Source organism: Cottoperca gobio, chromosome 14, assembly GCF_900634415.1.
Source record: "Cottoperca gobio chromosome 14, fCotGob3.1, whole genome shotgun sequence".
NCBI classification, from domain to species: Eukaryota; Metazoa; Chordata; class Actinopteri; order Perciformes; family Bovichtidae; genus Cottoperca; species Cottoperca gobio.
The window spans coordinates 7,366,433-7,390,120 of record NC_041368.1 but is presented as its reverse complement, the minus strand read 5'-3'; the positions used below and the strand labels follow the sequence as shown (position 1 = coordinate 7,390,120).

Genomic DNA, 23,688 nt, shown 5'->3' with positions numbered 1-23,688 from the left:
TAAAATGTTCTTTTACCTAAGAGAAAATAAAAAATAAAATAAGAAAACATTGGTGAAACCCAGAAATCAATGGGTACTTACAAAATAGGAACAAATTATCTATATGAAGAAAAATAACATTTGTTCTTATATCACTTCCTGTATGAGGCCCATTGTGTAAATGAAACTGCACAGAAGAAGGAAGAAGCACCAAACCCAGATTTAGATTCCATCATATTCCATTAAATCCACATCACTGAGGTTGACAGAGATCAGTAAATTAAAGTGCCATGGTGAGGGGACTACTGAAGCGACCAGTTTTACTTCAATTTGAAACCCATAGACTTAAAACTAGTTTGTGATATAGTGATCATATTATAAATTCACTTATATTTTAGACTTGAAATGGCATTTTGATTTGTGAAGGAAGGTGTAGTACTATGAGTTGGGAAAGGTGGGCTAATATTGATGTTCTTATTGCTTTAGTGCATATAGGAACTCAAAAGACTCCGCTAAGGTTTAACTACTAAATGTGACAGAAACAGGCCTTTACATTTTTCACAGTTCACACAGTAAAATGATGCCACTGTTGTTTATGGACAGCCCTTCAATATGACACTGACCAATCACTGATGTACAGAGTATGACATCATATATTGAGGTCAAACAAAATGCCGAAGTGCTTGATTTTTATTTCCACCTGGGAGAAGAGGCAAACACGGATTTTTGTCACATAACACAAGTCATATGTAATGATGATTATTCAGGTAAAAGCAGTAACAAGTATTTCTGGACTGCTTTACTAAAATAATATGCAATAGCATTAACTGCAGCCATGATTTAACTGACTTTCTGGTACGCTTTTGTGCTGCATGGCAACACGACCAATAAGTTAATATGAGATTCCCTAAGCCACTGTATCACAAGTTCTAGTCTGAAGATACTGACAGCAGATCTTTAAACAGTCACTTGTTAATGATGCCACAGCATGTTACTGATTGCAGTCTCTGGAGGTGAGCGTGTCTCTGTGAGGAGCCTGTGACATTGTCACTGTCACTGAAGCTCAGACGAGGATGTAACCATGTAAGAATCAGGCCTGATTTACATGTTGAATAACGATAAATTAATATGCATGTTTTTTATGGGACTGTTGCAAACATCAATCTGTTGCAGTTCTGATGTCAGTTGGTGAGTGTAGTAGCTTCGTACAGGCCAGAGTGGAGACTTTTATGGATACCCGTAAGGTGAAAGCTCTTTTGAAGTTATTACCTTCTGAAATGAATCTGCCAAAATATGAAGTGGTTAGACTTGACCAACAAACAAAACAAATCCCTTTAGGAGGGCCTGACTGTGGCCTGAATACAACAGGACTAAATAATTATTCTTTCAGCTACAGATTAGTTGTATTGATGTTCTCATTTAACTCGAATAACCGTATTTCCCAAAATGTCAAACCATTGCTTTTAATGGATTTGTAGAGAAACATCATACATGTAAGTATTTCTGAAAATCGCACAAGGTTAATTGTTAGCTGTTAACAGGGGGGAATTCTATATTTGTGAGCAGGCTATGACTGTGAAGCATGAGATTGCTAGTTATCTGCTCCTACAGAGTGAACATGACAGGGTCTGTTGGGAATCGAACCCTGGTCTCTTGCGTGGTAGGCAGACTCTCTACCACTGTACTACCCAGGGGTGATAGGCTCACTTGCAGAGACAGACACAGGCTTGGAGTGGGTTAGAAAAGGAGTCTTTACTTTTAGAGCAAACAGGTGGCAGGACAAAACTCAAAATACCTCCAGACAACTAACAGGTAAAGTCTGGGCAAAAACAGGATCAACAGAGGATATACGAAAAGCAGGCAGCAAAAGGATCTCAAGAGCTAAAGAGCAAAAAGGCAGTTAACTAAGGAACTCGAAACAAGGGCACAATAACGGACACTTCAAGAGACGGATCAAAACAGGCAGCTTATAAAGGCTAGCAAACAAGGAACAGGTGCAACCAATGAAACAATAAAGACAAGCACATGACACACAGAAATGAACGGTGGCCCGGATCGAGAACATGCCGAGACGGGACCCAGGACCGCTCCTCAGGACCATAGCCCTCCCAGTCCACCAGGTATTGAAGGCCCCTCCCCACCCGGCGAGAATCCATTAGGCGGTGGATTGAATAAGCAGGACCACCATCAACGATTCTGGGGGGCGGAGGGGGTTTAGCTGGAGGGACCAAAGCACTTGTGGCGACAGGGCGTAGGCGAGAGACGTGGAAGGTGGGATTGACCCGCATGGACCGGGGAAGTTGGAGACGGTAAGCAACTGGGTTGATCCTCCTCAAGATCTTGAAGGGCCCCACGAACCGTGGCGCCAGCTTGCGGGACTCCACCCGTAGAGGAAGATCCCGTGTTGACAGATAGACCCTCTGCCCCGGACGTAGCGGTAGTGTAGGTTTGCGGCGGCGGTTGGCATGGCGCTGGTACTGGCGTGCGGACCGCTGCAGGGTAGACCGGGCCTTGCGCCAGACCCGCCTGCACCGTCGGACAAAGCTCTGGGCCGAGGGAACACCCACATCAGTCTCTTGGTCAGGGAAGAGTGGAGGCTGAAAACCAAACTGGCACTCGAAGGGACTGAGACCTGTAGCAGAAGAACACAAGGTATTATGTGCATATTCAGCCCAGATCACAAACCTGCTCCATGATGATGGATTGGAGGAGGCCAGGCATCGGAGGGTGGTTTCCAGGTCCTGATTTAGCCTCTCAGTCTGACCATTGGACTCAGGATGGAACCCGGAGGAGAGACTGACCGTGGCCCCAATCAACTTGCAGAAGGCCCTCCAAAACTGCGCGGTAAACTGGGGCCCACGATCCGAGACCACATCCAGGGGGAGACCAAAGAACCTGAAGACGTTATGGCACACAGCCTCGGCGGTCTCTAGTGCTGAAGGGAGTTTGGGCAGGGGAACGACCCGACACGCCTTGGAAAAGCGGTCGACAATAACCAAAATGACTGTGTTTCCCTGAGAGGGGGAGAGGCCTGTAACAAAGTCCAAGGAGATGTGGGACCAGGGCCGCTTGGGGATGGGTAGAGGATGAAGGAAACCATGAGGCGGGGCACGGGCGCTCTTACTCTGGGCACAGACAGAGCAAGCAGCAACAAAGGACCTCACATCCGCATTCATGCCAGGCCACCAGAACCGCCTCTTAACAAACTCCAGAGTCCTGCGTGCTCCCGGGTGGCTGGTAAGGCGTGAAGAGTGCCCCCACTGCAGAACTCTGGATCGCACCACAGTTGGGACAAATACCCGGTTGGAGGGTCCATTCCCGGGGTCTGGCTCCTTCTTCTGGGCCTGGCAAACCAGTGACTCGACTCCCCACCGGACAGGAGCCACAATCCTCGAGCTCGGGAGGATGGGTACTGGAACTCTCTCACCATCTGACCCGTGAAACAGTCTAGAGAGTGCATCAGGCTTCTGGTTCTTTGAACCGGGGCGGAAGGACAAAACAAAATCAAATCTATTAAAAAAAGGGCCCACCTTACCTGCCTGGGGTTGAGACGTTTGGCCCCCTGAATGTACTCCAGGTTTTTGTGGTCGGTCCAAACAACAAAAGGGTGTTGGGCCCCCTCCAGCCAGTGGCATCACTCCTCCAAAGCCATCTTGATAGCCAGGAGCTCACGATCTCCAACATCATAGTTCCTCTCAGCAGGTGAAAGGTGAGCAGAGAAGAAGGCACAGGGATGGAGTTTGCCATCAGCCGGACGCTGGGAGAGCACAGCCCCCACTGCCACATCCGAGGCGTCCACCTCAACCATGAAGGGGAGGGAGGGGTCGGGTAAGGAATTCACACTTCTCAGGTTTGACAAAGAGGTGGCTTTCCAACAGGCGCTGGAGGACGACTCTGACATGATGGACATGTTCATGGAGGGACTTGGAGAAAATCAAAATGTCATCCAAATAAACAAAGACAAAACGGTTCAACGTCTCTCTCAATACCTCGTTGATGAGTGCCTGGAACACTGCCGGGGCGTTGGTTAAGCCAAACGGCATCACTAAGTACTCGTAGTGGCCCGTTGGTGTGTTGAACGCCGTCTTCCACTCGTCACCCTCCCTGACCCGGACCAAATGGTAGGCGTTACGGAGGTCCAATTTGGTGAAGACGGTTGCCCCTTGGAGGAGTTCAAAAGCAGTGGTCATTAAAGGCAAGGGGTAACGGTTCCTCACCGTGATCTTGTTTAACCCCCTGTAATCTATGCATGGCCTGAGGCCGCCGTCTTTCTTCCCAACAAAAAAGAATCCGGCACCAGCAGGGGAGGACGAGGGGCGAATGATCCCAGCAGTCAGGGAGTCCTTGATATAATCCTCCATAGCTTGTGTCTCGGCGGGTGACAGGGAGAAGATCCTACCTCGTGTAGGGAAAGAGCCTGGAAGGAGATCAATGGCACAGTCAAAGGGCCTATGAGGGGGCAGGGAAGTGGCCCTCCTCTTGCTAAATACCTCAGCTAGGTCGTGGTACTCTGAGGGGACTCGGGACAACTCGAGAGAGCTAGGAAGCTTAGGGGCTGGAGGCACAGCTCTAGTAAGGAGACAGGAGGACTTGCAATTGGGACCCCACTCAACCACAGTTCTTGAAGACCAATTGATGTGAGGGCTGTGGTGAGATAACCAGGGGAACCCTAGCACAACAGGGAACTCGGGAGAATGAATAAGATTAAACTGAATCTTTTCGTGATGATTGCCAAAAATAGACAAGACAACAGGAGAGGAAATATGAGTCACAGTACCCTGTCCCAAGGGCCTATCATCCGAGGCGGTCACTGAGAGCTGCCAGCTCATCCTTGATTCCGCCACAGAGGCCATGCCGGAACGCTGTCATCAGGGCCCCCTCATTCCACTAGTCATGTAACGTAGAGGTTAAAATAATAAAATGATACTGTGAGGTATCTGTAGAGGCGGGTGATCATTCTCTGCAGATTTCTTACTACACTAGTAACCGCATTTACATTAAACATAATCATCAGACTCCTTGCTAAAATAAAAATATTGATTAGAGCAGCTTTAAAGGGACTATAACTTATATTTCACAATAACAATGTACCAAAAAAATATGAAAACAATGTTACAAAGTGAAAGGGTTCGCTTGTAGTGTTTAACCTACAGAGAATTATCACCTGGCTTTACTGAGCTCCATAACGAGGTTCTGCTCGTTGTTTAGCTCCATAGATCTCTACCTGCTCAGCACCAAACAGCACAGTTATTGCTCAACTGGTTCAGAATAATCCTGGTTTTAGATCTTCTGATGAAAACTAACAAACTCTTTTGCTGTCGGCTGTCAAACTATTTCATGACTGCAGAGAAAAAGAACCGATGTTGTGTGTCTCACTCAGAGATTTATTTCCCCTCACTGAGGTGAATCACTCTGTGAGTCTGTCCCTGTAGAACAGCACACATGTATGTATCCTGTCACCTCCTCAATGTATATTCCTTCTCCCATAGTAACACCTCTCAGTGAGGTTCCGCTCTCTGGTTGCGGCTATGAGAGCCTTCCATCGGGTGGTGCTGTTTTGCTCTTGTTGAAATTCAAACGCTCAAAAATTTCAGGTTGCTTCACTGAACTTTGAATGGATTTCTGATCATTTAATCAAATAATATAAACATTTCTTTCTCCTTCAGCTGATTACAGTTAACACAGCCAAGCATCCCTGCAACATACTGTCGAACATATTGTCAAACACTCAGTTCATTTTTGCAGTTTCAACAGTTTTCTTTGCCCCGGGGGCCAACAGGAGAAGGGAAGAGCAGAGAAGAGAAAAAGAAATTAGCGGAGGCTAACGGGAGAGGAAGGGGGTGACACCTAGTGTAGGCTCTCATTCATTTACCTGGTTCAGTGATGCAGCAAGGCCCACCGGGTCCACCCACCCACCAAATTGTATTCCTCCTGCTCCCCCATCCTAACCACACGCACAGAATCACACACACACACACACGTAAATATGTTCCACCAACCAGCGGGTTCGGCGTCCGCCGTGACGTCACACTGCAGTTCTTCTCGGGCTCCACTGGATGACAGTGGCAAGTCACCGCTTACACATGATCAGCCGTCATTCTTAATGGCGACCAGTCAGAGTGTGTGTACGTGAGTGCATTTGTATATGTGTTTGTGTTTGTGTGCATGTGCGTTTGGGTGGGGTTCGCGCCTGATGGGAAGCGATGGGGTATTGAGGAGGTAGAGAGGGCTTATTGGAAGGGGTAGGTGGTTTGATGGAGGTGTAGGAGGCGGGGGTGGGCAGTAAAATCACAAATGAGAGGAAATTGTTTTGAGTCACAGCAGATTTGGTCGAGTGAGATAAGGGCTGATGACGGTGGCGGTGGTGTGATTAGGATTAGGGTGGGGGGGAGTAGGGGGGTTTGTAGGGAGTAGAAGGTGGTGGTGGTGGGGGGGTAGTGGGTGAGTGTGTGCATGGAAGAAGGTTCTGGGAGAGTTGAGATTTGCACGCACAGTGTCACGGGGTGTGTGTGTGAGTTAGGGTGTGTGTTTATCTGTGTGTGTAGGTTGTGATGACTATGAGAGAGGGGAATTGAGGGAAAGATGAGGAGATGGGTGGTTTAGATAATGGCGGACAGAAAGAGCGGACGAGGGCAGAGCGTGTCACGCAGAAAGATAGAGTGCGATGGAATAAGAAAGAGTGAACGAGACAAAAGAAGTGAACATTTGATAGAGATGGAAAAAAAGGGAGACAGTTTGGGGTGGGGGGGGGGGGGGTGCAGGCCGTGGATGAGAGGATGGATGAGGGGAGGGACGTTGAAAGAGTGCCAGAGTGATTTTTCGACGTGTTCTCTTCCCTCCTTTGTTAGTTACGTTGTTGGTAGCTTTGGCGGCTAGAGCTTTAGGGGGTTTTGGAGGGAAACAATGACGCAGAGGGACCCGTCGCGTCTGCTCCAGCTGATAATGATGATGCCTAAAAACGATAACAATAATAAGTAGCTTCTAGTGGAACCCTAAAACCGCTAGCACGTGACGCGTACGTCACACATTATCACACATGACACACTGCACTGGACACACAGACATTGCTATCTCACGTCGGCAGTGTGTATGAGGGGGGTCAGAGAGAGAGAGAGAGAGAGCGAGACACAAAGAGACACAGGAGAGGTGGAAATAGAGAGAAAAGGGGAGCGGGGAGGGAAACAGATTATACTCGGAGTCTGTCACCTGCATACACTTGACATTCGCATACGGGGCGAACGTGGGGGTAGAATGCTGAAAGTCAAAAACAAAATGAACGCATTTTTAGTTGCCACTATTGTATGTGGGCAATCTTGTGTAATTTTGCTTTTATCAGTACAGACAAAAAAAGAAATCAAAGGCAGCCACTCAGAGAAAGCTGAACCCTACTGAGCAGCACTATATTAAAATGTGGTAGAAACCTGAATGAGATGGTGGGAGGGGTGGGGTAGGGTGTGTATGTGTGTGTATTGTGTAGATTTAAACATTCTCAGTTTAAATCTACACAATGTCAAGCGCCTCATTTGAATTTCAGACTTTGTTAAAAGGAACAAATAATTGAAGCGTGGACCCAAAAATGACGATATAGATGAGAAGTAATTCAGCCATGACTAAAGCAGAAGAGACTTTGCTGTCTGCTCTTTTGATGATGCATGAGCTTTTGAATTTCTTTGGTGAGTCATATAGAAATTACTTGAAATAGTCAAAGCGATGCTGCACTCACATTGTGTACTAGTTGCTATAAATATGTATTGAGAATTTTAACTTCATTTTGATGCGGAAGGTTGAATGCAGAGGGGAGGTATTCTCCTTCAAAAACAAATTGCAATCACAATAACATGTAACCGCCGAGTCTCTAAGGTAATTAGCTTACATTATGCCATAATGAATTCCTTGTCTGACCTGCTCAAACATGCATCATGGGAACACGTTAAAATCCCACTCATGATTTACACAGTGCTGTCCTAATGCAATGGACGAGCCTTCTCAAATGCCACCAACCCTGATTTGTCTTCAGTGACTCATCCAGCCTCTAAAACAATGCGGCACCGTGCTGCTCGGTCCCTCATGACACACTGTCCTTTCCATAGCACCCTTGATGAAGCTGCAGGTTTGTCCACAGGGCTAAACACAAACAGACAGCACCAAAGGGTGTCTCCACTCAAACAGGCAAGAGCAGGAAAAAAAACTACCTGTAAAAGATCAGAGGTAAACAGGTTTTTGAGGACGATGTTGTATGACTCAGACAAAAGCCTCCCATTGAGCTCACAGGCGTTATTATATAAGTTCTTGTTAGCATGTGATAGGGTCGGAGGGCTGTATTACATATATGACAAGCGAATGCTTGGAAGTGATTCTGTGCTTTGTTGACTCCTACACTGAAGAGGCTCATTGACTGTGGCAGCTGGTTGACCTTGCAGAGAAGGCAACCTGTTTCTCTCACTTTCAGTTTCACCCACTGGAGATTATTATTTTTTTTTTTCCTTGTCTGAGGAAGTGAAGCGGGAGATGTTCGGTCTGACGTGAGAGTCGCAGGAGGAGAGCGGCACCTGGCCTCACCTACCTAAAACAGAGCGGCAGCTTGTGACGCGCTGGTCTCTAAGCTCTTTAAATCGATCCTTACACGCTTTGACAAGTGGCTGAAAATAACTTTGCAGTATCTGGTTTTGGAATTAGATTGATAACAGAGAAGTTATGTGCTCTATCTAAACACTGAGCACGCACACGGGTCTTAACTACACACTTTAGTGATGTGTCATCACAGTGTGACACATCACTACCTTGGCTTTTACCTTTTGATATTTGGACTGTAAATGTGTACACTTACAATTTACACAACACAAACAAACAGTTGGGAGGTTACAGCCATTACTGAGGTAAAGGCATGAATGCTGTAAATGTACAGTACATAAGGAACGTTTACCTCCATTCCAGCTATCAATTGAAGAGCAATTGAATCCAAGAATAAAACAAAAACATATTTTATACTCAATTTGTGCAGTATGAAAACAAAGCTTAATGTACGACCAACAGTCAGAGTTTTCTGCGTGCTGTCCTTTATGATTCATACAATTTTGACCGTTTTAGCTGCTGCAAGTCAGATATTCTTCTTCACTATATAGAACTAGGCTTGTGGCAAACAACAGAGACAGAACAAACACAGAGAGGACTTAGAGGAGAGTGAACGAAGACACAGGACTACATAGTAAACTTGATTCTGGCTTTGATGCGGAAATAAACATTGTTAAGGTATGCCCCTCTTCCTTTCCGGAAGGAGTACTCTCATTGGATGTTAAAGGTCACAAGTTGCAAAATACCTTTAGACTTCTAAGAATGGGTGCCTCGTTAATGTACGCTCGCATCTAAAATACATTTAACGATCATATTAATCCTTAAGATGTTTTTGGGAATCTGAGTCCAGACCTCTTCTGGTGAACATATGCCTACTTTGTAAAATATGGAGACATCTGTCCTTCTTGTTTTCTTGTTGGACAATTTTTTAGAAAGTTCCTCATCTGAGAATTGTGGATGCAGAAACAAACATACAACAGATTTGCAAATCTGTTTTCTTGCTTTCTTTGGACATGTCTTAATGTCTTAACATCTTAATGCCTTTCTTTATTCTCCATGACTTGATGTAACACTAACTACCATTTCTGATACATTTATTGCAGTTTACATGAAATGTCAAATCTATGCTTGAATGTAATTAGTGTAATCTATTTTAAAGTTATCTAATGCTCGACAGAATAACTTATATTGTTTTAAACCTCTTGTTGTTCTGTCTCCTTTAGACACTACTGATTTGGTTTTGGATCAAATGTGCGAGAGAGTGATGAATCTTATTAGCATTCACAATATGAGGCCAGGGCAGGATGTTTGTGGATGGTTGTTCATGTGTTACACATTATGTTTGAACAGAGTTTGACCAAATATGTGATCAGACTCTACAGTTAAAGGTCGCAACCACAGAGTTTAAAACAGGTTGTAACCAGGTCATATACTAAGAGACTGCAAGCGTTTCCACTCGTCTGTTATTGTTCTCCCAACGATACAAAGTTTTCAACTCTGTCGATAAGAGTGACATATTAAAAATCCATAGGTATCTCATTGACAGCGTTGCCATGGGAACACAGTGAAAAAGCTATTAGCTACCGTGTGGTCTTTCACACCTGAATGTTTCCCAGTCTCCTGAAAGTTGCATAGACCCAATATGAAAAGCTTTAAAAGATGCACGTTCCCATGAATAAAAAAGTGCCTTCAGAATAATCTGCCTAAGTGTGCACAGGCGTACAGCTGCACACATACTCACACAGGAGGGACTGAAGGCATGAGAGGGAGAAAACACCGGTGAGGTTACACAGTGTGAGGAGATGGCCGACGAAGAGCAGCTCCCACTCAAAAGGAGAGATTTCATTTTTTTTAATTCTTTTTTCATTTTTTACTGCAGTTAGAGAACCTAAAGCAGCACAATCAGCTACTACTAATACAAATGGACTGAATTAATCTCATTCTTGTTCAGTGACATGAAAGTGGATGGAGGAAATTGGGGAGGGGAGTGAGGTGGTGGGGCGGAGCGGGGGGAGTGCTGTGTGTTGGTGATGAGGCTTGAAAAGAGATGAAGCTGGCTGGGGGGAGGTATGGGGGAGGACGGGAGAGTGCAAGTTAAACGCAGAGAGAATTAGAATGAATGATGACAAGATCTGCTCCTTATTTCCCATCTTTCTGTCCTCAAGAAGGAAACAGAAACCTATTGTTTGTGTCTAAATGACCCACACGGCCGTCAGAAACACTTTGCTGCAGATATCAACAGTGTGATATTTCACATACAAATAGTAACATAATGTTAACACCCAGCAATGGACAGACAATTTGAAAATTAGCTAATGTTGCTGTTGAAAGCTCACCTGATTTCCTGTCAGGCTGCAGTATAAATGCTTTGTTTTTCTTCTACAGTAACCTTGCGCTATCTGACAGCCAATGAATAATGAGTCAGTTTAAAATACAGCTTTGCTAAAAAAGTCCTTTGCCACTAAAGGAAAGAAATGTCGGAGGCTGAAGCAGACATTTGTGATTAAGAAATCAACACACAAGCAAGGTTTGTTTTTTCCTCTTTGTTTTCTCCCATAACCAACATAAGGTTTTTGCAAAACGTCAAATATCTTGTGTTTACAAAAACATGCAAGATACTTTATTAATCTTGTAGCAGATTTTGTCTTGCTTTTGTTTTTTTTGCTCTGAGTTGGTGTTTGGGTTGGTAAAGATATGAGTGTAAAGTGCTTTTGTTAGTCATTTTTAGAGCTGCAATGATTTGTCGATTGACAGAAAATAATCAGCAACTTTTATTTTTATAATAAAAAATTCTAAATATTTGATGGTTCCAAGTTTTCTTGGTCTTGCATTACAGTAAACTAAATGTTTGGAGGTTTGGTCGAACAAAACAAGACATTTGATGACATTTTTAATTGGAAATGAATAAAAAACAAAAGAGCAGATTAATTGATTTTGAGAATAATCTGAATTTTCTGTGTCTGTATAATGTTGAATGATATAGTGGCGTTGATCAGAGCACATTTGACTCAGGCTTTTCAAGCCCTATCTACCAGAGGAGGACCAGAAGGGTAGCAGAAGGAAATATGTACACAAGATACAGATGGTTGAGTTATTTATTTGAACTAATTACAAGAACAGCAACATCATGCTGGCAGTAAACCATCTCAAGACTAATTTCTGTCTTTCATTAACATTTTGTTCGACAGTTTATGTTAATCATCAGGTTGATATATCAAATTTGCCAGGAAGGCTTTAAAAAGGTTGAATCATTTTGTAGTTTCCTGTTGATTTTTTAATTCCATCACTTTTAATTTTTTCTTGTGCATTCAGCAGAAGATTGTGTTTCAGATATGACAATGCAACGCATTCCGTGAATGCAGTTTATGAGACAATATGGCATTGTAACAACACAGCTGTGGGCTGTGATTGCAAAGCCTGTCTCTTTTGTGTTTGTGCGCATATGTGTGTGTGTGTGTGTGTGTTGCCTACAGGTGACTCATCTGCAGATGACCACAATGTTTTTCTGCTGCTTGAGCGTTCATGGATCTCTTTCTACCTTTCCCTCTCCTGTGATTCTCATTTTCTCACTCCCTTTCTTTGCTTCTGTTTCTCTTTTTATACCCTCTCGCTATCACTTTCCATCAGTGCTTTCTGTAGTCGATACAAGCCTGTATCCCCAGATTACATAATGCCCTGCCCCCTGAAGCACCTTTCATACACCTGTTTCTGTTTTGTGACCCACATTGTAGCTTAGGGGGCTGCCCACCAGCAGCAGACCGGTATAATGATAAGGTATAATGTCATGTTACGATCTGATTGGCATAGCGAGCGTCACAGAGAGGGGCGGGAAGAGGGGCTGGTGACAGGGCAAGAAAGAAAGAGAGAGAGAGGGAGAGAGAGAGATGGGGGAAAAAATAATGATGGTGATGATGATGATGATGAGGGGCCATGAGCCGAAACAAAGGCAGGATGACAAAAAAAAGGTTAGGATCAATTTACGCCTTCTACCTCATTTTCTGCTTCCCCTTCACTCTCTCTCCCACCCAGCGTCCAACTCACATCAATCATACATCCATTTACCCCATCCCTCTCTCACTCTCAATTAGTCTCTCCTCCATTACTTGTCCTCTGCATCCAGTGCCCCTGATTTTGAATGTTTAAACATCATTTCAAATGAGAGCAGGTGTTGTTTCCTTGATGACAAATCTGAATGCGTGCTGAACTTATATTCGATTGTAAAAATCCTTTAAGAGTTGACAGAAAACAAACAGTGCACAAACTAACAAGTGAGTTTTGTTACATTTTATTGGATAAAAAAAAAAAAATCACCAAAGAATTTCACTCAAACTGTTTAGATGTGGAAAGACTGCACACACTTGAGTTTCTTTGTTGTATTTCATGTTTGTTTTCTAGGTTAGTGCTTTGACTTTCGTTTTCTTTGTTCGCAATATCATTGAATATTAGCTAAAATACAAAGCATTGCATTATTATTGACAGAGAAGAAAGAAAGCTGTATGACAGAAGAAAATTGACAGAAAAAGGTGTCTAATCTCAAGTGCACATATAACAGGGTTAACATGAATCTAATTGCTCGTGGGGTTTTTTTGTCAAAACTGTTAATAATTGGATATTTAGTTATTTTTGCTTCCATCATAATCAAACTTTGCTTGATTGTAGATTAACCTAATCTTAGACATGCACATGCAGGCACACACACACACGCACGCACGCACGCACACACACACACACACACACACACACACACACACACACACACACACACACACACACACACACACACACACACACACACACACACACACACACACACACACACACACACACGCGCACACACACGCATTTACATTGTAAATTGCATTGCATTGCAGCTGGTAAGACATTTGAAAAAAACCCTTTCATATGAATTTCCTCACCAGTATGTTTTAGCCAACTCCAGGGACTGTTCACTGGACAGTGTTGAGGCTGTTTTACGCAATCAAGAATTATCGCTGGCGTGCACTGCTAAAAGCAACTTTTAAAATTTAATTTAGCCTTTATTTATACAGGTAAAATCTCATTGAGACACATGGTGTCATTCTCAAGAAAGACCTGATCAGATGGTAACAGTACCCTACAAAGTTACAGACAGACAGGACACTAAACACAGAGGCAACAGTCAAATAAAACATCATTAAAATAATCGGCAACTTTCTTCTGTTATTGGACATTTTGGAGTTCATAGCCCAGAAACTCATGAGCCGACAGTGCTGGTATAAGCTGTGCAGGACACATGGAGGCCTTTTTAAAAATATATTTAGTTTGTAATGAGGGAAAGTTATCTGCATTGCTTCATATACACACTGGGGAACTACTCAGTGTAAACACATCTCCTCTTCTGTTGGATTACAATATGTTTCTGAAAAGTGAAGTTCTTCTTTGTTCCACAAAGATAAATTAATCTTACTTAAAAACATTTATTCACACTGCAGTGGACATACAGAAGATGTGATAAACATTAGTTTATAGTTTCAAGTTAGAAGTCCAAGTTAAGCATAAATTAAAGTAGTAAAGCAGCCAGGTTCTTGGCTCCAAGCTGTCTAAGTCTTGAATCTATATATGGACATGATTACCAGAAGGTCCCTGGCCAAGGGGATACAGAGATCCGCAATGAGAAATTAATACCTGATATCTAAAGTTGCACATACTCATAAAAAGATAGATTGAAGATTTAAAAGTTAATATGGAATTATTCTAAAAATGTAAAAACATATGACATAAAAGAATGTCTAATATCATGGTACAAAATGTCCTCAGTTTCCAAATCTGTAGCTCCAGTAATTGGACATAGGCCAGGGAGAATTTGTAACCTCTACCTCTTAGAAAAGATTTCCCACTGTATGATTGTTGATTGCATTTGCAGAAATCATCAGTCTAAATCTTAAAGTGACCCAAATCCCCTTAAATGCATGAATGGAACTGCAGTGGCCAACATATTATCTTCACTTAACCATTCCTGCTCTCATTTGTGATGTGACAATAGAGGAAAAAAACACTTCTACATGCAATCTGCAGTCACCGGGTCACACAACCCTTCTCCCCGCCTCCCTGTCCCTCTGGGCTGCACAACAGATCGGATGCTCTGTGGTGCAAGATGTGTGCAATCAACCATGCATGAGGTTATTATCACCAGAGCCAAATGAAGCGACACACATATAGAGTCACACAGCAGGAATAACAGCTATCAATGAGGCATCCCCCACAATGAACGCTGACAAGAGACTGGGCAATGTTAGAATTTAAATTGGACATTTTGTTATTTTAAATCGTTCAATTCTCAATAGATTTCAGAAGTCAATACCGGAAGCGTAAGATTTCGCCTTCAAAGTAAAAGCGTGAAGATTACAGTCACTTTTGAAGAAAACAAAAACATTTTGAAGTGATAGCATCAATTATAATACAAATATAATACAAACTACAAATGATGATGATTAACTAAGCAATTTGAATACACGTTATTTCAATTTACTGCTAAAAAAACCCACGTTCAAATAAAACCATTCAGGATTGGCACCGTCGTTGCTGCCTGGTGATTTCGGGAACCAACTCATCGTCATGGAAACAGGGAATCCCCCACGTGCGTCACACCTGAGCAATTTCTACCAACTCACCTTCTTGTCCTTACTGCCGTCGGCCCCCATCTGTGTGACAGGACATCGGCACTGTAAACTCAGTGCGACGTCTGCTCCGCATCGAGGCACCTCACATCGTACTGCGCGCCTTCATGGTAGCCCATCAACAGTTTTCTGCACAACACACAGACTAATGTAAGGGTTGAAGACGCTAACGGATCCTCTTTATTAACTACCTGCAGGTGAGCTGGCTATCCGGTAGAAATGTGATAGATATGGCGACATAGAAACAAGTTAATCCCGAGTATGGGCAACGTCAGCGCAAATCCGCCCACATCTTCGCCATCCAATGAGACTGCATACGGGTGGAGTTCAGCTCCCCCTGCTGCTCTCTAATCAGAGCCGCAGAAATTAATTCTACACATAAGTGACAATTTCTATCATCGTGGATTGCATCATTTGCATGGCAGACCAGTTTTATTTTGAAGTACACAGGAAACAAATAAATGCATCCATTACCAACACTATGAATGTCTTGTATTGTTGACCTCTCTTCAATTCACTCGTTCTAAAAATAAACCAGCGCATGCATAATTTCGTCCTGCCTCAACATGTTAAAAGTAACCCCACAGGGCAACATCTAAAAGGTAAATGCATGCATGTTTGTTGCCCAAGCAAGGAGCAGATTGCAAACAACATGGCTGAGTGACACAATCAAGTAAAAAATATCCTGACCAAGATGATAGCCCAAGTGCCTTTTATTTGGGACCTAGAACAAATAAAGCAAACAGTGCCATCCATACATCTTACTTTCACATATTTGTTAACCAATGTGTGGTCATTTCTACAAAATAAACCGAACTGTTAAGCTTTAAATAAACAAGTAGAAAAGGTTTTGTCAATCCAAGTGGGAGCGTTCAGGGTTAAAGAAGCATCAGCTGGATGGCATCAGATTTAGTCATCCTCATCAAAGTCCTTCTTGCCCTGGGGAGGAGGTTTGGGTCCTCCTGCTGGTTTAGCCATGATGATCTGAAAGGAGAAAAGAAGCAGTCAGTCAGTCAGTCCTCTCTGGTTGGAAATCAAGAGCACGGAGATCCACGCAGCAGGCTATAGGCTCTGAGGCAGGCAGGTTTGCAGTTTTTTAAACATACATGTTAGCATGGGGAAAAAGCTTAAAATAATACAAATTCATATGCTCAAATAATGACTTGGGCTATATTATCAAAATAAGAGATTAAATTCCTATGGATACAGAGGAGGGCCATTTATAGTGATGAAATATTCATGATCTCATATGGGCAGATGTATGCTGTAAGGGAAACCGTGATACAATGGAAAATTGCCATTGATGCTTTTAGGACTAAAGAAGGACAAAATACTATTAATACTAAATATAATACTTAATACCAAAGTTAACAAATTAAAGCTTAAACCCCAAACCAGTTAGCGTCAATGCTGGGATTTATCATAGCGCTAAGGACTCTGTACCGGGGCTCAATAAATCACCTGGGCTTTTCTTGAAGGAGACATAATCTCAGACCCTGCTGGTGAATTGAGTAAATTGGCTGAGCTCCAGACTTTTGTATTCTGATGCAGTAGAATGGCTTCACAGTGATTGGAGGAAAATGCCCACCAGACAACAAAGCCACTTCACCCTCTGGATCCCCTCATCTCATTTACATGTTCCCTTTTTTTAAATTAAATGATGTTATATGCAACATTTTTCAATTCCGCACTTGCCTGAGGGCGTCCACTTCAAGGGAAAGAGTTCATGAGTGCATGCAGCATGCTATCAAACCACACTGTTTTGTGCAAGTTTAGACTTGAAGTGATTTAGTCCGCTGTCAGTGACACACTTGGTAGTATTGAAAAACCCCCTGAAGTAGATGAATGCTGCAGCGTCACAACATTTCTCTGAAGTGAGTTCTGCATCACACTTGGTGTTAGTTGTGACAGGCAAAAGAACATTTCACAAATTCAGTGTCCAGTGAGTGAGCTGAGTAAATCTCAAAAACACACACACACACATTCCAGGACCTACTGACGGAGGGTGTGTGTGCGCGCCCTCTAATGGTGAGTTTCAAAATTATCAGGTGCGTCATCCCATTCGTCCTTGTCCCAATGGCCTCTCTGCTTGGGAGCCTTGGGTCCCCCCTGCAGCCTTAGCCATGATGATCTGCATCGCACATATACACACACTCTAACATCAACTACCTGGTGGAGACAAATAATTCACATAGGCCTCTCCAACAACACCTGTTGAGTTTAGGAACACCTAAAAAATAAAGCTGATTAGAAACAAGTTATGGGATACACGTCATCTGCCTTGTGTCTATAAACCTGATGAGATGATGTTCAATCTGGATTCTTTGTGAGGAAACACTAAATAAATATAGAAGACTCCTGAATGTAAAGACACACCTCACCAATGTGGTGTGCATCTGCTATACACCACATATAAAGATGAGGCTTTGTTTGGGTGGCGATAGCCTAGTGTACTGGTGGTACACCTTCCAAACCAGAAGGTCGTGAGTTCAATACCAGAGCTGCCACCATTGAGCCCCTGAGCAAGGTACTTAAACATAAGTTGCTCCAGGGAGACTGTCCCTGTAGTCAGTTCACTGTAAGTCGCTCTGGATAAGAGCGTCTGCTAAATGACCTGTAAGGTTTGACAGTTCAAATCCTTGTTGTTAAAAACCTGTTTAATTAAAATCTTCAATATGTTAGATTAAATGACTCAATTTAACAATAGCAATAAGGCAAAAGGCTCCTGATCATAGTTACTGTCTGGAGATTGATCAAAAAGGATGAGGCAATACTCTGCATTTTTCTTATCATCAACAAATCCCATGAAAACACCAAAAACAATTGACCCAGGTATCCCAGGTTTGTCTGTGTAGTCAATACCTGATGTAGGCGATTTCTGACCATTAAAAACATGTGGATATTGTTTAACTGGGTGACACGTTTGTAGTTATAATGAAGTTGTACATTGTAGTTCATTTAATAAACCCCACATACACCGGCCAGCTGCTGTAAAACTCAGTAATAGAAATACACTAGATAAGTATTTATCTGTGGATGAAAATAGTCCCCCACAAATAAACTATTGTTGCCCAGCTGTTTATGGAAATTATTTGGCCTTGTTATAAAATGAAAGTAAAATGTGTGACTCTTTCATGAACAGGGTAGGGAAGTATTATTGAGAGACTGACATTTTGTCTTTTCATGCAATTTGTTGACAATAAGAAAAACATAAAATGACGCATCAAAAAACATTATACATTTCATTCTTTGTGGCGGCTCTTGATCATCAGTGTGTCACGAGTATTTCTGAGTTTTTGTACACACCTGGTCAACTCTCAGTACTGTGATGGCAGCGTTGGTGGCCAGTTTGACACCCCAGTATTTGACCAGGTAAGGCTCCAGAATGCCAGCTTCAAGCATGTCCTTCACAGCGGGGCCTTCTCCCTAAAGACAACATCACACATCAGTCATCAGAACCAAACACAAAAATAAATTGCTTTAATTCAGGAAAACTAAGAGATAGTACGATTTTATGTACTTGCATTCTTTTTTCTTCCGTCTCATATACAAATACACACCTCAATGTCAAAACCAATGTTTTTGTTTCCCTCATGATGCGCAGAGTACATTTTAGAGAGGAGCTCGCTTCCCTTCACACCAGAGTTCTCAGCCAACGACCGTGGCACAGCCTCGAAGGCTTCAGCAAACTTCTTAATGGCATACTGCTCCAGACCCGGGCAGGACTACAGAGAGAGGGGAAAAAGGTCATGTTTCTGCAATTCATCAGCAGTAAAGACAAAAAGGGTAAAACCAAGAGTAGAGGCATTAGTTGGCACATGGTCCACTTCTATTTATGTACTCAAATCTGCATACCTCTCCGTATGCGGTGATCCGTTTGGCCAGCTCAATCTCAATGGCTCCTGCTCCAGGTACCAGTCGCTTGTCCTAGAGACGGTGAATGACAGAGAAACTGTAGCAATTGTGCAGGCCAAGAAGTAACTATAAAGAAATTAAGGGTTTACCTTACCTCAAGACATAAAAGTTAAGTGAATACACATTTACTTTGAATGTTGAGATTTGTTATTATTTCTTGTCAAACAATTTGTGTGTGGAAATGTTTTAAATAATTACTCTTTGAGAGAAATATGAAGAGATACTCTTAAATGTGGCATATTCATCTTTTTTTCCCCCAAAAAAAAAGTATAATATGAATTCTTGCGATTTTATTTATATTTCTTATTACTAAAGTTGCAAACTTCTTACAGAGGTTTATCGTGCCGACTTACCCTGACCAGAACCTTGTAGCTGTTGACGCCATCATCAATAGCCCTCTCAATGTCATCCATCAGGTTGTCAGTGGAGCCTCTGATCACCACCGTTGAGATGACACCGTCCTCTTTCTCTGTTTAACACAAGATGGCCCAAACAACATGTTCAGCCTAAAACTCATATGGAGTAAAGATCAGGTTTAAAATGAAGACTCCTGAAGAATGATTTACCATGTTTGAAGATCACCACCTGAGTGTCCCCCACCTCTGACAGGTACACGTTGTCACAGTGACCCATCTCATCTGGAGTTGGAGCCGTCTAAGAAAGCAGGAGAGCATCATTATACATGATGTAATGGTGCACTTTTTCATGGTTCATAAATCTGATCTGAACGAAACATGATGACACTCACCATCCTGGGCAGTGCTACAGCTCCCACAGTCTTGCACAACCTCCTGAGGTCCCACTTGGAGTTCAGCCTGATGGGGAAAGGAGGAGGAATTAGGACTGGAAGTACACTGTGTACTAAAAATATACTACCATAAAAGGTTTTCAATAGCACTTAATTAATACAGGCATCTCTCATCTGCCCCAATGAGGTGGAAGACATTCTTATGACAGGTTTAATCAGAAATCCTTTAGTCCCACGACGGGGAAATGTACCGTGTTACAGCAAAAGAACAAGAAAGTAAAGTGGCGAGTACACAATTAAATAGAATAAAATACAGTAACAACAGTATAAGTACAGAGTCGTTGATAAAAAAGTTGTGAGTGAATATTGCACATGACAGTGATAATTGCAGAAGTTATAAAAAAGGGCACATGGTATTGATAATTGACAATAGTGATTAATTTTGAAACAGGAAACTCTTGTCGTACTATCACACCGATCACTTGATAATTAACGCTTATTTGGATTGTCAGAAGTCATCTGGGTCTTACCTGACAACCATGAGCTTGTACTTGTTGGCGTAGTGCAGCGCTATGTCAGCCACCTTTCCCCCAGTTACCACCAGGTTGGCACCAGCGTCCTTGATGGCCTTCACCTGAGCCTCCATCATCTCCTCCTCTCCTTTACTGAAGTCCATGAGCTCCTTTGCATTATTTATCAGCACGGTTCCCTATGAGACAAATAAGACTATTCTTAGCACCCAAGTTCAGAACCTTCATAGGGCCATAGGGACTTTATAAACCCAACAGGCCTTTTCTCCGCAGCAGACCTTTTCACTTGTCATGGTAGGAAAAGCAGAGGTGTTACTAATAACATTAAAGATGGCTTTGAAGTGAGCCAGCATGCACAATATCAGGACCCTGAGACTGAAGCTGCTAAATGGCATTAATGGTATTATGACATCATTCATTTTGATTATTTACCCCTTTCTAGCTGTGATATAGCTTTTGTGAAATAATTTCCAGATCATACAGCAAATTATTTTAGGCCAAATGTAAAATGTGTCACATGTAAAACTGACAGACCGGCATATGTTAGATCTTAATCTGAACTATTTTAGTTTGTGTGGCTCAGATTTCTCTAAAGCATCAAAGAGAATAAAGTATTCTTTACCTTGGTCTCTGTCACCATGCAGTCAAAGGGGCAGGAGAAAACAGCAATCTTGGCATCTTTAACTGATGTAACATCTCCCTCTGCTTCCTTCTTAAAAACCATGCCATGTAGCACGGTGGACGCCGTCACTCCACTACCCTGAAAACGCCACAGACATTAATTTCGAGTCAAACAACACACAAACGATAAAAACACATTCAATGGATACTGCTGCTTACCAAAATCTTGCATACTCTGACGTTATCAACATTGAAACTGCCGGCCTCTGGGAAGATGGACACTGAAGCACAATGCCGTAAGGAAAAGTAAGTTAGAGAAATAGAAAATGAATACTAGCCTCAAGTTAATTAACTTGAACAGCTATTTAGATTTAGGAAGTCGGGATTTCTGACTCACCACAGGCCTGTGCGATGAGGCCCGCGAGGAAGTCTTCGTTACCGTACTGTTTACTCATGACTGCTGTACGGATAAGAGATGTCGCCTCCTTAACATCATGGAGGTTCTTAGCTGAGGAACATACACAGTCTGACATGATGTCCAGGGTCTTTCTACACGCGTTCTCATAGCCTTCAATCACCTGTGTCAAAGAGGAAAAGGGACATTGAGGAAATGCAGCGATCAATTTCTTTGGGATGCAGAAATTCTTGCTCGTTTGTTATTATCATCAATATCATCTCTTAAAAATATTACTGCATCAGCCTGATATTTATCTTTGTATTGCAAATATTTAGCTTTGTATTGCAAATATTTAGCCGATTTGCATAAAATACTTTTTCTTTTTGAGATTGTAACATATGAGTGACCTTACTCAAAATACCTACACAGAAATGTGTTTTCTCTAAAAAGACAAACAATATCAGCTTTCTTCAGAAGACAAGCATGAACATACTCGTAGAGTGTATAATGTGGGCAAAGAAGACAAATACAAGTGTTTCCATCACAAGACCCTGTGGTTACATAATCACATAATCTACACAGCACGCATTTTCAGATATTTCTGGATGAAAAATTACTTAGACGAATAATTGTTTATCAAGATGGTTGCCGATCATTTTTCTGTCTACTCGTTGCAGCTCGACAGCAAAATGTGCATAATGATGATTGGACTACATTTGTTTACCTCTGACACTGACAGGCCCATCCTGAGCAGCTCTTCAGCCAGCTCCAGCAGAGCTCCAGCAAACACCAGGACGAAGTTTGTACCGTCTCCAACCTCCTGCTCTTGCATGTGGGATGCCATCACAATCATTTTGGCGGCTGGATGCTGCACCTATAAAAACAAATGACATTCATAGACAGAAACAGTTAAATACCCCAATTTATTAATCATTCCTGTATGCAGTATGTTAAAGAATATTATGCTTCCTCACCTCAAGCTCTCTGAGAATCGTTGCGGCGTCATTGGTGACAAACAGCTTCTCCAAGTGGTTGATGACCATTTTGTTCATACCTGAAAAGGCAACAAGGTCATAGTTTAGCATCACTGATTTTGTATATTTCACCAATGTGTGTTTGAATAGGTCAAAACTTGAACAAAGAATTAAGACACATTTATTTTACTTTCGGAGTAGAGAACTTACCGTTTGGCCCATAGGCTGTGCGTGTGGTCTGAGAAAGCTCCTTACAGGCTCTGATGTTACGATAGACTGCCTCTTCAAGCCCAGAATAGTGCTGCGGGAGAGATCATCATAACTCAATTGCTGTGACTTTTAAAAAGAAGTGCATTTCATTACTGTACATGAATTTTAGGAAACCATTTGTAACACCTTAACGGATGAAAAATAGACTTTTGGCAAATTCTTAATGCCATGTCACGTATTTATTAGCTTGCAGTCTCCTTTCTTTCAAATAGACTAAATGTATGCGAGACAAATAGGTATTGGCGTTCTGCATACCATTTGATGGAGAACAATGCATATCAAAATATGGCTCTATCAGCATTATCCTGGTAATATCAGTTGAAATCAATAAACAACTTGAACAAAATGACCTAAGGAGGTTTTATATGGTTAGATAAAAGCTTTAACAAAATTAAGCTAACCCTAAACAGGAAGCATCAGCATCTCTGGCACATCCTAGGTGACTATCAAATCATCATCTATGACGGCTAAACGCTGACTTGGGTGTGACTGCTGCGTGACTATTATATTTGCAGTTACAACACTGCAGACATATACAGCCGGTTTAATTGCTAGAAAGGACAGTGAAAAAAGAGGCATCCTTAAGTTCGTCACAACCGCCCCGGCTCCAGCAGCTCTGAGCGGCCTGGCTTCCTTCTAGAAGTCTCCCACATGACTGTGAATAAGCGTGCTAACTCAGGGGCTAACGCTAGCTAGCATGCTATTTCACAACCATACACTCAAAGATACCAAACTCCTCCAACAAAGTGATTTAAACTCACCTTGGCGCCATCCTTCAACATTTGGGCAAATCCGGGAGCTTTGGGAACGTGAAGAGCCATTTTTGGATGTTTAGCAGCCCCAATAACTTGAAGAAGGTAGCTGCGGCGTGGGTTCAGCTCTGGATACAAAGCCGGAGAGACAGAGGAGGAGCGACTTCAGCGAGGCGTGGGACTAAAGACGGGTAATAACAAGGGACAAACTGAGCGATTCTCGTTCCACCTGCTGTGACAATAGCACACCACTTAAGGGAGATGTTGCCTTTATG

General features: G+C 42.6%; 2 protein-coding genes across 5 annotated transcripts; both read right to left on the bottom strand.

The window, feature by feature from the left end:
- Positions 1-442: 442 nt before the first annotated feature.
- On the bottom strand, positions 443-15,230 carry LOC115018744 (uncharacterized). Its single transcript, XM_029447946.1, has 5 exons — positions 15,201-15,230; positions 7,172-7,233; positions 5,979-6,031; positions 5,852-5,923; positions 443-2,611 (listed from the first exon to the last, which is right to left on the bottom strand). The coding sequence occupies exons 1-5, from the start codon at positions 15,228-15,230 to the stop codon at positions 1,956-1,958; spliced, it is 873 nt and encodes a 290-aa protein (XP_029303806.1). The 3' UTR covers positions 443-1,955.
- Positions 15,231-15,901: 671 nt separating this feature from the next.
- cct8 (chaperonin containing TCP1, subunit 8 (theta)) lies at positions 15,902-23,482 on the bottom strand. Of its 4 annotated transcripts, none has more exons than XR_003833424.1 (16): positions 23,423-23,482; positions 22,602-22,692; positions 22,392-22,471; positions 22,142-22,291; positions 21,418-21,598; positions 21,240-21,301; positions 21,022-21,159; positions 20,400-20,578; positions 19,870-19,936; positions 19,688-19,775; positions 19,475-19,590; positions 19,062-19,133; positions 18,767-18,931; positions 18,513-18,632; positions 17,189-17,337; positions 15,902-16,190 (listed from the first exon to the last, which is right to left on the bottom strand). XR_003833424.1 is itself a non-coding variant. In XM_029448108.1 (15 exons), the coding sequence occupies exons 1-15, from the start codon at positions 23,480-23,482 to the stop codon at positions 16,116-16,118; spliced, it is 1,644 nt and encodes a 547-aa protein (XP_029303968.1). In that variant the 3' UTR covers positions 15,902-16,115. The 4 variants fall into 4 exon arrangements, 1 of the variants encoding a protein (XP_029303968.1); XR_003833422.1 differs by having other exon boundaries at positions 17,203-17,337; XR_003833423.1 differs by having other exon boundaries at positions 17,207-17,337.
- Between the last annotated feature and the right edge of the window lie 206 nt (positions 23,483-23,688).

Coding starts and splice junctions, on each gene's coding strand:
- LOC115018744 (XM_029447946.1), bottom strand. CDS start 15,230: ATGGGGGCCGACGGCAGTAAGGACAAGAAG. Junction 6,032..7,171: donor ATGCAGGTGACAGACTCCGA/GTATAATCTGTT, acceptor ACTGTCATCCAG/TGGAGCCCGAGAAGAACTGC. Junction 5,924..5,978: donor GGCGGACGCCGAACCCGCTG/GTTGGTGGAACA, acceptor GCGTGTGGTTAG/GATGGGGGAGCAGGAGGAAT.
- cct8 (XM_029448108.1), bottom strand. CDS start 23,482: ATGGCTCTTCACGTTCCCAAAGCTCCCGGATTTGCCCAAATGTTGAAG. Junction 18,633..18,766: donor ACATTGGTTTTGACATTGAG/GTGTGTATTTGT, acceptor TGTTGTCTTTAG/GGAGAAGGCCCCGCTGTGAA. Junction 16,191..18,512: donor CAGTACTGAGAGTTGACCAG/GTGTGTACAAAA, acceptor TTCTCCTTTCAG/ATCATCATGGCTAAACCAGC.